The sequence below is a fragment of the Mastigoproctus giganteus genome, chromosome 11, assembly GCF_048544385.1.
Source record: "Mastigoproctus giganteus isolate SK-2022 chromosome 11, ASM4854438v1, whole genome shotgun sequence".
Classification (NCBI taxonomy): Eukaryota; Metazoa; Arthropoda; class Arachnida; order Uropygi; family Thelyphonidae; genus Mastigoproctus; species Mastigoproctus giganteus.
The window spans coordinates 67242902-67258714 of record NC_143585.1 but is presented as its reverse complement, the minus strand read 5'-3'; the positions used below and the strand labels follow the sequence as shown (position 1 = coordinate 67258714).

Sequence of the window (15813 nt, the reverse complement as noted above, 5' to 3'; positions counted from 1 at the left end):
TTCATGCAATCTGGACCTAGTGCTATCAAAGGGATACAGCTATATTTGTATTAATTAGCAATTTAAATTTTTTTGGAATACATTCCTTCTGCAACATTCTTATTTCGATTTATTATGTACTGGTTTACTTTTTCCTACAAACTTGGCTTGCCATACAACTGGTATATTCTCATTTAATGTATATTAGTATTATTTACAGAATCCAGTTTTAGAAAACTGTACCACAGCCATAACTAGAAATGTTTTATTCAAATATTTTTTTCTGATTAGAACCAGCTTTATGTGCTATCATTGAGAGTATAATGGGCACTGGTTCAAATTAATAAATACACTGAGATAAATAAGATAAGTGGTGAGGAATTGGGAGAGTGCATCCCAAAATCTATTTTTTATTTTACTAAAACACTAGACACTATAATCTTCACTTTGAAATTCTATATCTAGTTCAACATTTCTTTCTATGCATTGCACATTTTTCTTATGCTTATCTATTTGCAAATTTCAGATTTAGTGTTTCCTGCAATTTGAAATTAAAAAAATCATATCTAACATACAGTATAAAGAGCACAAACATGTTACTGTTACTCGATTTTAGAATAGATGGAAATCTTGTGCATATATCTTCTTAAGTACTATATCATATTTCTTTGGCACCTTAGTGAAGCACATTGTTAATAATCCTCACACCACACAAGAAAAAAATATGATGAATGCCATATCTAACTCAGAGCATAACTTATACTATTTTCACACATTCCACATATTTTATGCAATGTAGACTAGTACACCCGATGCCAGCTTGTTGCTAGAGACAAAAAATAAAAATAAGCAGAAATTCATGAAACTTTTTTAAAAATTCCAAATTTATCAGTGAAGCTGAGAGGAAATCGAAAAGAATCTCAATCATAGATCTGGAAGTTGACAGAAATTAAGTTTGTATAAAACATAAATAAAACCATTAATCTGAGATCAAGTGCAAAGAGAATTCTTTCCTCGTTTTTTTTAAACATACAAAACATAATTTCTGATAGATTAGATTTTTTTTTGGAACCAAGATAAAGTCAAATTGTAAAAATAAGTAATAGTAGTAACCTTCAAGTTTCCTTATCAAAAATTTTTCAACATATAAAAGGGGGGGAAAAAAGGTAGTATAGCAAGTAAAAATAAATGTTAAATTTCATATATGTGCACACAAGTTAATAATTTCTAAAAGCATAAAAACCATTTACATGGTCATTTTCAGATAAAATTTGACTGAGTACACACTCTATACATTCTTCATCATCATGAACTTGGCCTAGCTTAGGTCTTTTAAGACCTGTTCCGTTGTAGCCCTTGGAGGTGGTCTTGATCTTGCCATTGTTGTCTTGGTAGACCAACATCTCTCTTGCCTGTAGGTTTGTAGTTAAAGGCTAATTTTGGGATCTGGTCTGGGTTCATTCTTTCTATGTGGCTGATCGATTTTTCCCGATACCGTTTTATGTAATTTACTATGTTATCTACTTTTAATTTCTTGCAGATATCTAAATGTCTTTGGTCTAATCTTGTAAAGCCTAATAATGGTCTTAAAAATCTCATTTGTGCTGCTTCTAGTTTGTGTGCATCTTTCCTTTTTATGACCCAAGTCTCACAGCTGAAGAAGAGGGCTGGTTTTGAAGTGATGTTGTGCAGTCATAATTTTGTTTCAGTTGTCATTTGTTTTCCGAAGTGTTTAATCGTTCCATTCATTTTATTATATTTTTGTAGTTTAGTGTGGATGTCTTTCCCTTCATTTGATATTAAATTTCCCAAATAGGTTAAGTCAGATATTTGTTCTATTATTTTATCATCAATAACAATTTTGACTCTTTGTATGTTTTTTCCACATAATCCCATTGATTTTGTTTTTGAGGTGGAGATTTTCATCTCTTACTTTTTACCAATTTTATTCAGTTCATTTGCTGCTATCTGTAGTTCATCTTCGGATTTTGCAATTATAATTTGATCATCAGCATATAATATAGTTTGGATTTTATTCCTGTTGTTCAACTGTATTCTGTTGTTAATTGTTTGTTTCCATTCTTTAAGAATTTTACTGATGTAGATATTAAATAAATTTGGTGATAGTCCACATCCTTGTTTGACTCCTTTATTGGTGTTAGTTGGCCATTAGAATATTTTATACAGACGTGAGTTTTTATATAGGCTTTGCATCGCTTTCCAGAGTTGGGTCAGGATATTTTCTTTATGTAGAATCTGCCAAAGTTTTTCCCGGTTTACATTGTAATATGCTTTTTCATAATCAATAAACAGCAGAAACATTGGTAGATTGAATTCTCTTCTTTTCTCCAAAATTTGTTGTAATGAGAAAATGGCATCTATTGTGTTTCTCCCTTTTCCGAACCCACATTGTTCTTCTTCTAAGAATTGTTCACTGTATTTATTAAGTTTATTCTTTAGTATATTAGAGTACAGCTTTGCAGCAGTTGACAGAAGTGTTATCCCTCTGTAGTTGTTAGGGTTATTTCTGGAGACTTTTTTTGTGTAAATTGATCACTATTCCTGTTTCCCAACCTTTGGGTATCTGTTGCTTATGCCATATGATGTTGAATAATTTTAGTAGTGCATTTTTTTTTTAGTAAGGTGCCCCCATATTTAAATAGTTCTACATTAAAATTGTCTATGCCTGGGCTTTTTCGGTTTTTTTGATTTTTGTGATATTAACTCTAGTTCTTCCATTGTTATATTTTCTTCATCTTTAGTTACCACAGATTCATCTTCCAATTCCCTAGTGCCAGGGTTATACCATAGTTTGAAATAGTGTTGCTTCCATTCTGCTTGGGAGATGGAGTTGGTTTTTATTTGATCATTTGTGTCTAGTTGTAATTTCTTAAAAATTTTAAAACCTCTGTGAGCCCCGTGATATCACGTTCTAAAGATTTAACAAATTTATTCCAGTTTTCTTGTTGGATTCTTCTGGTTAGTTTTCTGACTTCTGCTCTAAGCTTTTTATATTTTATGTGTAGATGTAGGTCTTTAGTTTGTAGGAACAGTTTATAGGTCTTTTTTTTCTCATTGTTTGTTTTAATTCTTCATTCCAAGTTCTTAGCCAGTTTTTATTTTTTATAGGTTTATATTCAAGACTTTCTTCAATAACTCCCAGAATTGACCAGATTTCCCAGAATTTCATGTTTGACCAGTTTCCTCAACATTATCACTTTCATCTGATTTGAGTTTATCTTTCAATCGACTTTCATACAGGAATTTAGTGCTTTCATCTTCCAACAAATGTATTTTTAATTTCTTAGTAGTTTTTGTTAGTATTTTCTTCTTTTTATTTTGAAAGTGCTTTCTACTAGGTAGTGATCACTGTCAATTTCACTGCCTCTGAATATTCTAGTCTCTCTAATTTTGTCATTTAAATTTTCATTAATGATAATATAATCTATTATAGACTGTTTCCTGCTTCCCATGTGAATTTATGGATATTCTTGTGTCTGATAAAAGTATTTGTAATTTTAAGTTTACTAAAAATGCAGAAGTCTATCAGGCATCTTCCATTATTGTTGACCACGGCTTTGCCTTCTGATACTATACTGATTGAGCACCAACCCTTGCATTAAAATCTCCTGCTAGTATGAGATACTCGTTTTTGTTAGTTTGGTCTATGGTCTGTTGTAATTCGTCATAAAATTTTGCAGTTTCATCAATGTTGCCTTCTACTGGCACGTAGATGCCAATGATTGTTATTGTATAAGATAGAATTTTTAGTCTTAATTTCAATATTCTGGGTGATATCCAAGAGTAGTCTAATATTTTGTTTTCCCATTCTTTCTTTATTATAACAGCAACTCCCGATGATACCCACATTTCACTTGGTATGCCGGGGTATAGCATTATGAAGTTACCTATTTCTTTGGATCCTTTGTTCTTTTTTCGTTTTGGTAATGACTGCTATGTCAATATTTCTATTTTCTAGTTCCATGGTTAATTCATCTAATTTGTGATTTATTCCCCTAATGTTCCAAGTTGCTACTTTAAGTTCCTTAATCGTAGTCCTATATCCATTGCCTAGGTCATTACCCTTGAGATCCATCCAGTTTTTTCCCTTGAGCTTATTTCGAGTATTTGGAATGTCCCCCCGGATAGGTTACAAGCCTTTCGCGGGGTAAGTCTAGTGGTGGGGCTGCCACCTTATAGCCTCTAGACAAACTTCAGGTACAGCATTTCCTCTGTATGTGATGAAACAGTTATAATGCTGTGACTCGATCGCCAGAAAAACAGCCTCGTCTGTGGAAAAGGGTTAGTTCACCCCGAGAAGGTGACGTTGACATTTGGGTAGGAGAGGTTATGGAATGCATGTCCATTCCTTAAATGATCAAAAGGGGAAAACATGCATTATTAAAATTTGTACATTCAATTAAAACATACTACATAGATAAAATGGTGACAAAGGAATTGCAAATAGGAGGGTCATCAGCCTTCAGCACAAAGGAACATGTCAGATGACTATGTCCTATGCTGAGTTGAGCAAAGACAACTTCCTCTTTACAATTCCTGTGCAGACTACATTACCACATTTTGATCACAGGCACTGATAGAATTTGTTTGTTGCCTGCTCTTGCCACAGCACTGATAAATATACTGTGCTGCCACTTTATTAGGTACCCCTATACAGTAGAGTGTTGAGCCTTATTTAGCCTTCAAAACAGCCTGAATTCACCTAGGCATGGATTGAACAAGATGCTGAAAATGTGCAGGAATGGAGTACCATGCAGACATGAGTGTGTCACGCAGTTCTTTGAGATTCAACGGAGGGCCTGCAGCGAACAGCCCTTTCCAGCTCATCCCAAAGATGTTCAATAGGATTGAGATCCAGGGACTGAGCAGGCCACTGCAGCAAAGAAAAGTCACTGTCATGTTCCTGGAACCATTCCATAGTGATTCGGGCTTTGTGCACCAGCGCATTATCCTGCTGGAAGTAACCATCTGACTGAGGATAAACCGTCAACATGAATGGACGCACTTGGTAAACAACGATGTTTAGGTACGATGTGGCATTCAGATGTGAATCTATGGGTATCAAAGGACCCAACGTGTGCCAAGAAAACATAACACTGCCCCCACCACCACCTTGCACAGTAGTCATCAGACATGGCAGGTCCATGGATTCATGTTGTTTTCGCCATATTCTGAGCCTTCCATCAACACGATGCATCAAGAACTGACTTGTCAGACCAAACAACTGTTTTCCAATCCTCAATAGTCCAGTGCTGGTGTTGCTGTGCCCACAGGTGTGCTCGCTTGTTCTTCATTGATAACAAAGGTACGTGATGTGGCCGTCGGCTGTTGTAGCCCATTCGTGACAAAGTGTGACTAGTGGTCCGTTGCGATATTTTCTTCTGCAAACCAAGGTTCTATTCTGACGTACTGTGCGACATTGTGGCCCGTCTGTTTGCTTGCACGATTCTAGCCACCTCCTCTGACTTCTCTCATCAACAAGCGATTTTCTTCCAAAGGAGTGCCGTTGAGAGGATGTTTTCTGCTCGTTGCACCATTCTCGACACACCCTTGAAACTGAGATGCATGAAAAGTTCAGGAGAACTGCCATATCAGAGATGCTTTGTCTAGCCCATCTTGCACCTACTACAATGTTTGAAGTCCATTAGATCCCTCCTTTTCCCCATTCTTTCTATGGTTTATATGCTTAACTGAGACTAGAAAGGTTGTTCTGCTGCATTTATATCCACAACTGTGGTCGTGTGACTTGCAACACTGTGGGACAAACCATTTGCATTTTTAAGTTATCATTAATTTTTTTTAAATAAAACTATTTTTCTTCCTTCATCTAATAAATTAATATTTTTTTACACCAAAAAGTTCTGTGAACAGACCTTGTCATCAGATGGTTTTTCACTATGTTCTTCTTCTTCTTCTTCTTCTTCTTCTTCCTTTTGTTCAGCTAATGCAACGTACCCTACTGATGGAGGTTCCCACTGTGATTCTTTAAATGAAAAAAACACAGAGCAAATTAAAATTACTACCTTTAAAACATGCAAAACATATTACTGATAGGTCACAGAGGCATCCAGAATATATTATATGCAAAATCAACTTTCAGGAGAGGGATAGAGGTGAGATTATATAAACATAACTGTGGCAGAAATAAGAGAGAGAAGATTATCAAGAATTGAATAGTGAAGCAGTGAGAAGGATGTATGAGGTATTGCAAGGGTATCAACTCGTCAATACATATAAATGGCATGGGGAAGTGTGTTCATTTATCCTTGGTTACAGATCATGCCAGTGAGGTTCACATGTATGAATGCTTGGAAAATAAGTTGTGTGTTGTTAGGAAAAACTCCACACAAGCATCACACCCCAATGAAAGAAGACACAGGGACATTGATGAGCATCAAAACTATTGTGTGTCACTAAATGCATAGGCAACAGGGCAGCTTTTATAACAGTATTAGAATTCAGAAACTTGTGTCATGTTGGGACAAGTGTTTGAACTGTTTTAGTGACTATGTCAAAAAGTAATGAAACAAATGCTCTTTCATTAGAATATTAGCGTAATATTAGTGGAAGTCATATTTGTGCTGAAATAAATCATTTGTGAAGAGTTGATAACTACTTGTATTTATACAAGTGATGAACACTTAATATTTGAAATATTATACACAAAACTGCACTGGTATATAATGAAGGAACAAGAAATATTATATAAAAAAATACTTGCCTCCAGTTTCCGAATTCCAATAATATGTGTAACCTTCATCTGAAACTGCTTCAAACCATGATTTCACATCAGGAATTTTCTCATGCACATCTTTAAATTCACATTCAGCTTTAATAGGTTCTGTTTCTTCTTTCTTTGGCTGTTGTGGTTTTTCTTTGATATATTTTTCAGCTAATTTTGGATCATTTTCTATGTCCTTCTTAAATGCTTTAAGTGCTTTCTAAAAATATAAAAATTTCATTGCTGATAATGATATAAAATTAAGCACTCCCCCCATCTCTCTCTCTCTCTAAATGTTGGCATTAATGATAACTATATATATATATATATATATATATATATATATATATATATATATATATATTAGTAAAAGGCCGCACGGTGCAAGAAAGTCTATGGCTTATGCTGAACCGGCCAAAACAAAAAAAAAACAAAAAATGATAAAAAAAAAACATAATAAATAAATAAATAATAATAATAATTAGTATAAGAAAGGAAATTAAACCTATCATCCTATGCGCTTCCCTGAACTGAAGGTACTATCCAGATGACCTCTGAATTTTCCCAAACTGTCAGCCTCTACCACCCGTGTAGGCAACTTCCAGTAATTTATAACTCGTTGGCTAAAATAAAACTTCCTGCAGTCCAATCTAAACATTTACCCCCGTAACTTAAATTCAAGTCCCCTAGTTCTAGCATCATTTATAACCTTGAAAATTCCATCCTCATTCATTTTATTGATGCCTCTCACAGTCTTAAACACCTCAATCAAATCTCCTCTAAGGTGTCTAGTTTCCGAACTCTGCAACCCACATATTCGAAGTCTTTCTTCATATGGACACCCTTTTGCCAATCTCACGAGTTACTCATCATTTCACCCTTTCAAGAAGCTCGATGTCTTTCTTTAGGTGCAGTCTCCATATTTGAACACAGTGTTCCAAGTGTGGTCTAACAAAAGCCTTATATAATGGGATTATCACATCCCTATCTCTACTTGCAAAAGTTCGATAGATCATTGATAGGACACCATGGGCCTTTCTTGCAACCTGTTTACAATGCTCAGAGAATTTCATGTCCGACCGTATCGTAACACCCAAGTCCCTTTGCTCCAGTACTGGATTTAGTTGAACTCCACCAAGTGAATAAGTTATTTTGGGATTACTGTTTCCCAAGTGTAATACCTTACACTTCGTTGGATTAAAGCATAACTGCCATTTTTCTGACCATTCCTGAAGTCTATCAAGGTCTCGCTGAAGAAGCTCAGCTTGACAGTGATCATTAACTACTCTACCAATTTTAACATCATCTGCAAATTTAGACATCACGCCCTCTATCCCTTCATTGATGTCGTTTATGAAAATTAAAAACAACAGTGGTCCTAATACTGATCCTTGGGGAACCCCACTTCTTACATCAACCCAATCTGAGGAATAGCCATTTATCACAACCCTCTGCCTCCTGCCCTGTAGCCATCCTGCTATCCATCTAAGGATTTTCCCAGTGATTCCAACCTGTTCCAGCTTATAAAGCAATCGCTTGTGTGGGACTGAGTCAAAAGCTTTGCTGAAATCTAAATAAACAATGTCGAAATTATTCCCTAAATCCAGCTCGTGAGTGACCCTTTAAAAATAGCGAACCAGATTTGTTAAACATGATTTTCCCTTTACAAAACCATGCTGAGTACCCTTGAGAATTTCAATTCTATGCAAATGATCCTGAATTCCACCCTTGATCATTGTCTCCATGGTTGTCCCTACCATTGAAGTCAGACTGACAGGTCGATAATTTCCCACTTCACTCTTAGAGCCACCCTTATGTATAGGAGATACGTTGGCACTTTTCCAATCCAAGGGAATCTCCCCAGAGTCTAGTGATGTTCACATAATTAGCCTCAATGGTTCAATGCACTCACTTGCCACCTCCCTTAAGATTATATGGTATATTCCATCATCTCCAGGAGCCTTACTGGCCTGTAGGCTCAAAAGTTTTTTCATTAAATAATCTTGCGAAATTTCAATATCATTAATTACATATTTTTCAACTTTGCTCCCACAATTTCCCATTGTCACAAAAGGTTTTTCATTTGTAAATATCGATGCAAAATAACTGTTGAGTTCATCTGCAATGGCAGCTGGTGTATTTAATACTATCCCCTTTCCTTTACGTAAAGGTCCGATCTGGTTTGTCCTGCTCTTCTTGGCATTTATATATGTGAAGAATTCCTTATCCCCCCTCTTTGCTCTGTTTGCTAGTGATTTCTCATAAACTGCCTTTGCCTGTTGAACCTTTTCTGTGGCTCTATTACAGATCACCTTGTAGCTGTTATAGGCTTCAGTACTTTTTATTGCTCTGTAACATTTCCATGCCACCTTTTTCTGCTCAAGTAATGTGGCAACTTCACTATTCATCCAACTTGGAACCCTCCTCATGGAGTATTTTTTAATGGTATATACGCATTCAAGGCATCTGTGATTAATGTTTTAAAAGCATACCACAGTTCAAATGTATTCATTCACAGAGAATGAATACATTTCTACATTAATGAATAGATATCTACCCAGTTAATAGAGGCCATGTAGCACCTTAAGGCATCGTAATTTCCCTTTCTGAAATTAAAACCCATTCCTTTGCCTTTTACTACTGCTACCTCTCTCATCATCGTCCACCATAGAACTCCGTGATCACTTCCTGCTACTGGTTCCTCTACAGTCAGCCCTGTTATGTCATCTGATTCATGGGTGATGAGGAGGTCTAGGATATTCTTTTCTCTAGTACTTTCCCTGACATGTTGATACAAATAAGAGAGCGAGAGCGAGAGTAGCCTGTACGAACGTACATTTTTGCAGCTCCTGGAACAGAGAAGTTTTTTTTGATTTATTTTCTGTTTTATTAGCTTAAATTGGTACATTAACTTATTTTCTAGAGTAGCTTTATATTCCTATTTATGATACTTAGTTTAAAGTAACTTAGATAGAGATTTTGTAGGTATTACTAAGTATCGGAAAGGGTATCAAATCCACGTGTTTACCGTTCGTAATTGCCGCCATTGTTACGTGATAATAGATAGCATAAGCTTAATATAGTATAGTATAGTACATAATATTGTCAATTAATCAGATAATTAATCTTGTTGAACTTCATTGTCAATTAAATTGTACTTTTAACTATACATATAATGACTTGGGTTACGTAACATAAATAATTAGTAAAAAATAAATCATTAATACTTAACTTGATATGGAAGTTATATAAAGGGATTTCATAGATAACACTCGATACTGAAACATAAATATAGCGTTATAACTGTGTTGGGATATAAGTTTAGGGTTTTAATTTTGTACTGAAATTGAAATTTTATTGAAATTAAATCAAAATCATGACTCTGACCAGAGCAGCAAAGCAAAAGGCTCAAGCTAATGGGAGTGCTGTGGCTCAGGGGAGAACTGAGGGGAGCAGTTGCCCTCTGAATCACAGCTTATTAAAATGCACTACTTGCTTGATGTTTGTGGTGCAGTCGGGTACGGGACATGATACTGCCATGGGGGATGTCTTTGTGTGTGCGCAATGCAAGGAGTGTAAGGAAATCAGGCGACAACTCAGCATTGTTATGGGTCTATATGAGAGCTTGAAGGACAGGGTGGATGCCCTCAAAGGATTAAATGTGAGGGGCCCATCAAGATCTCAGCTGCCCACACCAATGCCAGAGCTTGCACTTGGTGATCACGCAACACAGCAGCAGACCCCAAGGCAGAATGCACTGGTCCCAAAGGAACTAGTAGTTGTTGGTGACTCTATTGTCAGGGAAACGGGAAACATGCTTTGTAAAAAGGATAGGTGGAACAGGACCAGGGTATGCCTGCCAGGGGCAAAGGTTGATGACGTTGTAGAGCGGATATCATCTTTTAAGGGCACAAAAGGTGATATAGTTGTACACGTTGGCACTAATGATATTAAGAGTAGGAGACCGGCGGAATTACTTAACAAGTACAGGTCACTGTTGAAAAAAAGGCGTGAATTAGGGTTGAATTTGAAAGTGTCTGCAATTCTGCCCACACACGATAGGAGGGAGTATATGATGACAGCCCTGTCGATCAATTCGGCCATGGAAAGATTGTGCAAGGCTCAAGGGGTAGAATTTTTTTCAGCCTGGTCTGTACTTGTTAACAGGAGAGACTGCTTCTACAGGGATGGGACACACTTAAATAGAAAGGGTGCAAGAATGTTTGCTGATGCTATCGAGGCAGTGTTTGGTGGGTTGAAAAACTTCTAGATTGGGGGGATACAAGGACTAATAGATTAACAGTAGCCACTGGCAGAGGTGAAAGTGATTCTTGCACTGCTTCTATTGGAATGAGCTGCAGCCTGGAAAATAAGATGCAAGATATTTCAGAGACTGCTGGGAATCATTGGGGTACAAGTAAACACATGGGTTGTGTTAGGGTAGCTAAGAAAAAGAACAGGTGCATGTATACTTGCGTGTACACCAATGCTAGGAGTTTAGTAAATAAATTTGATGAATTTGAGGTATTGCTCAAAACATCAAAGGCAGATATTGTGGGGATTTCAGAGACGTGGTGTCACACAGATATAAGGAATGCAGAACTGAAATTTGGGGAGTACAATGTCTACAGAAGGGATAGACAGGATAGGAAGGGAGGAGGGGTTATGCTATTAGTTAAGAAATACATAAAATCCAAGGAAGTGAAGCCAGTCGACATTGCTGGACAGTGTAGTGTCGAGTCAGTTTGGTGTGACGTAAGCATTGGGAGATCAAAATTGAGAGTAGGAGTGTGCTATAGGCCTAATGACTCTGATGAGTATAATAAGAAATTGTACAGGGAAATAGAGTTGGCCAGAAAATCAGAGAGTCTTATAATGGGGGATTTTAATTTCCCAGATACTGACTGGAATTTGGGAGCTGGTCACTCACACACTAGCAAGGCTTTTGTAGATTTATTGGATGATTGTTTTCTACATCAGCATGTTCGGGAGGCAACTAGAGGGAGTAATACTCTTGATTTGATTATCAGTAGTGATTCTTCATGCATTAAGAATCTGCAGATAAATGAACCACTAGGTGGCAGTGATCACAGTGTGCTGAAGTGGGATTTACTCAAAGAGGTAACTACCATTAGGGGTAAAGGGAAGGGTTATTGCTTTTGTAAAGGCGACTACGATGGACTGAGGCAGTATTTAAATTCTAAACAGTGGGACCAACTGATGATGTTACCAACAGCAAATTCAAAATTGGAAGCATTCAAAGAACTTATCTTGGAAGCTACTAGGCTTTACATACCAACTAAGAAATACTGTTCAAGGTTTAGGCCTAAGTGGATGTCAGATGAACTAATGAGACATATGGCAGAGAAGATAAATGCATGGGATACATACAAATTAACATGTGAAACAGAAGCCTATGATAGATACAAGTTGATCTGTAACCAAGTTACAAAGGAAGTTAGGCAGGCGAAGGCAGATTACGAGAAATCTTTGGCAAGGGATGCAAAGAAAAACAGCAAAGAGTTCTTTACTTATGTAAACTCTAGAAGGAAGGGGATGAATCAGATTGGTCCACTTGATATCGATGGGTCAACTGTTGCTGATCCTACTCAGGTAGCTAACAAACTAAATGAATATTTTGCATCGACATTCACACATGAGGAGTTATTGAGCGAGGGGAATGCCAGAGGTGTATTCAACTCTGGCAGTAAGCTAGAGAATCTTGTAATAACTGAGAGTAAAGTGGAGGAGAAATTGTTGAAGATAAATACAAGAAAGGCACCTGGGGTGGATGGGATCTATCCAGTTATATTAAAGGAGGCAGCAAAGGAAGTAAGCAAACCCTTAGCCATAATTATGAGAGCTTCCTTGGACTCAGGGGAAGTACCCATGGACTGGAGATGTGCAAATGTGACCCCAGTTCACAAAGGAGAATCAAAAGGCGACACAAGTAATTATAGATCTGTTAATTTAACTTCTGTTCCCGGAAAATTAATGGAGGCACTGGTTAAAGACGCACTGCAGGATCATCTAAACAAGACTTCAGTTATAGCTCAAACACAGCATGGTTTTGTTAAAGGGAAGTCTTGCCTGACCAATTTGATTGGATACTATGATGCAGTCACAAAAGAACTGAATGCAGGGAATAACTTTGATATTATATACTTGGATCTTAGAAAGGCTTTTGATACTGTTGCACATGGAAGACTGCTGCACAAATTGGAGCAGTGTGGCATTGGAGGCAAATTGCTGCTATGGATAAAGGGGTGGTTGAGGGGGAGCAGACAGAGAGTGGTAATCAATGGACACTGCTCATACGTGGACTAATGTTATTAGTGGAGTCCGCCAGGATTCAGTATTGGGTCCATTATTGTTTTCTGTATTTATAAATGATATTGATGATGGTATATCACGCTTATTGTCCAAGTTTGCAGACGATATGAAGGTTGGCAGGGTTGTCAAGGACACTACTGACACTATGCTACTGCAACAGGATGTGGAAAGGTTGAGCAGATGGGCTGAGAGGTGGTAAATGAAGTTTAACATTGACAAATGTAAAGTACTACATATGGGAAACAGCAAGCCCAGAGCAATGTATCAACTCTGTGGTACTACACTGACAGTGGTAGAGAATGAAAGGGACCTGGGGGTGGTTGTGCAGGCAGATATGAGCTTTTCTGAGCAGTGCAGACGGGCTGCAAGAGTAGCTCATGGTGTATTGTCGATGATATATAGGAATTTTTTTAGCAGGGATAAGGAGGTGATTATTTCCTTGTATAAGGCAATGGTCAGGCCACACCTAGAGTACTGTATACAGGTCTGGAGGCCTCATTTCAAGAAGGATGTAGGGATGCTGGAACGAGTACAGAGAAGGGCAACAAGATTGGTGAATGGAACAAAGGGGTGCTCTTACGAAGAAAGGCTTAAGTTTTACAAATTACAGTGTCTGGAGACTAGGCACCAGCGAGGTGATCTGATTGAGGTGTATAAAGCCTTGAATGGTTTGAGCATGCTCAATGCTGATGTAATTCTTCCTCTTGCTCAGAAAAATCAACTGAGAGGGCATAAATTCAAATTGAGGAAAGACAGATGTAGGATAGACGTGAGGAAATTTGCCTTTAGCCAGTGGGTGGTTGGTTGGTGGAACAGACTTCCATCCCTTGTCGTGGAAGTTGATAGCCTAAATAAGTTTAAGGCTCAGGTCGACAGGTATTTCGAACGAACAGAGGGGTGAAGTGGAAGTGGTTATTTTTTATTTATTTATTTTATTTTATTTATTTTTTATTATTATTTTTTTGGCTGATGCTGCATAAGCTTGCTTTCTTGCATCAAATGCCTCTACTAATGCTTATGCTAATAACAGTCATCTAGTTGATTTAAAAATTTTGTTCCCCATGTCAAGTTTCCTTCCCATTTACTCCAATCAATTAGAGGGAAATTGAAATCACCCATAATAAGACATTGAAGCTTACTTGCCCATTCCATTTGCATGTAGAGGCTTTCGTCATAATCTTCACAATCACATGGTCTGTAGATTACTCCTACTCGCATTATACCTTTGTTTCCAACTATCTCACACCATACAGATTCTATACTACCATGTGAAATGTCTGAATCTGGGAAAGCTATCATCGCACTCAGGATGCTTCTGATAAGAAGCATTACCCCACCACCCCTTCCATCTACCCTACTATCCTTCCTAAATACATTATATAAGCCATACTGAAACTCATCATCCCCAATTTCCGGGTGGCACCACGTCTCCGTAAGCCCTATTATGTCCGCGTTACTTGTTTTAACCAGCAGTTCGAATTCATTCATTTTATTGACGACACTTCTAACATTACTGTACAAACAATTAAGACTTACTGTAATTGTATATTTAACAACCCTAACACAACCCTTGAAGATTTTTAGGCTCTCTTCCCTGGCATTAGCTACCTGCTCACTTGAAATGTTTCTGTCCCCAGAACATCTAGATAATATTTCTATTTGGGGTAACAGATAAGAACTCTTAAGGTATGTGCAAGAGTTACTTTGACCATTATTATCAGATAAATGCGTGTCAGTAATCCCCACAGTATTCCGCTCTAACTAGCAGTTTCCCTGAAACTTTAAGGTATCCTGAATAATATTGGCAAAAACTTTTGCACCGCCTTTGTTTAAGTGTATCCCATCTCTACAAAACAAATTCCTTCTACCTACAAGTGTGGGCCAAGCTGATAGAAATTTCCCCCCTAAAGCCTTGCAGAGTCCTTCAAGTCTTGAATTAATCCACAAGGCTTTTAACATATAATCCCTCCTATTGTGTCTGGGCAGAATTGCAGACACATAGAGATTGTGGCCTAGCTCGCGGCATTTCCTCAGCATGGTCCTGTATTTTTCCAACAAATCGTCAGATCGTGTACGTTTAATATCATTAGTCCCCATATGAATAATAATATTCTTTTTACTCCCCTTAAAATCTGACAATCTATTGGTGACATCATTAATAGTTGCTCCCGGCAGACATACCCTGGTTCTACTCCACCTATCCTTATTACAAAAAATATTCCCCCGTTCCCCTGACAATGGAGTCTCCTAATAAAACAATGTCCTTTTTAACCAGAGCAGTTTGCACTTGGTTTTTCTGTTTTGAGGTCCGAATCGGGTGTGCATCACTTAGTAGATTGCTGATGTCTTGAGTCCCTGACGAGCTCCCAGATGCATTATTCTCGAGGGCAAGCACCCGTTTTTTTCAGGGACTCAAACTGTTCCATCAGTGCACCAAATTGTAATTTAAGATCGGTGCACTCCTTACATCGATCACAAAGAAAAGAATCCCCAGGTGAGCTATGATTAGTTACCAGGTCGACCTGGGAAAACGTTCCACAGGTTCTGCAACGGATTAAATCATGACTCACCTGTAAATCGCCACTGGCTATTTCTGTGTGAGTCACAATACCCTGTGACGTGTTTAAGGCAGATCTCGTAACTACCATTATAAAATTTGCTAAATATCAATGAAAATTAACTTTAAAAAATTATATCTATAATATTATAAAAATCAAACTGTTACAGAAAAACCTATAATAAAATAATCCAACAATATC

General features: G+C 37.4%; 1 protein-coding gene across 1 annotated transcript in view; it reads right to left on the bottom strand.

Annotated features, from left to right (window-relative positions):
• The window catches only part of LOC150078086 (uncharacterized), an 85208-nt gene that overhangs the window by 28098 nt on the left and 41297 nt on the right, over window positions 1–15813 (bottom strand). Inside the window, exons 5-6 of the mRNA XM_090384460.1 lie at window positions 6722–6941; window positions 5874–5983 (exon numbers count right to left, since the gene is read on the bottom strand). Coding sequence (XP_090240586.1) covers window positions 5874–5983; window positions 6722–6941 — 330 coding nt within the window. The remainder of the gene's footprint in view (window positions 1–5873; window positions 5984–6721; window positions 6942–15813) is intronic.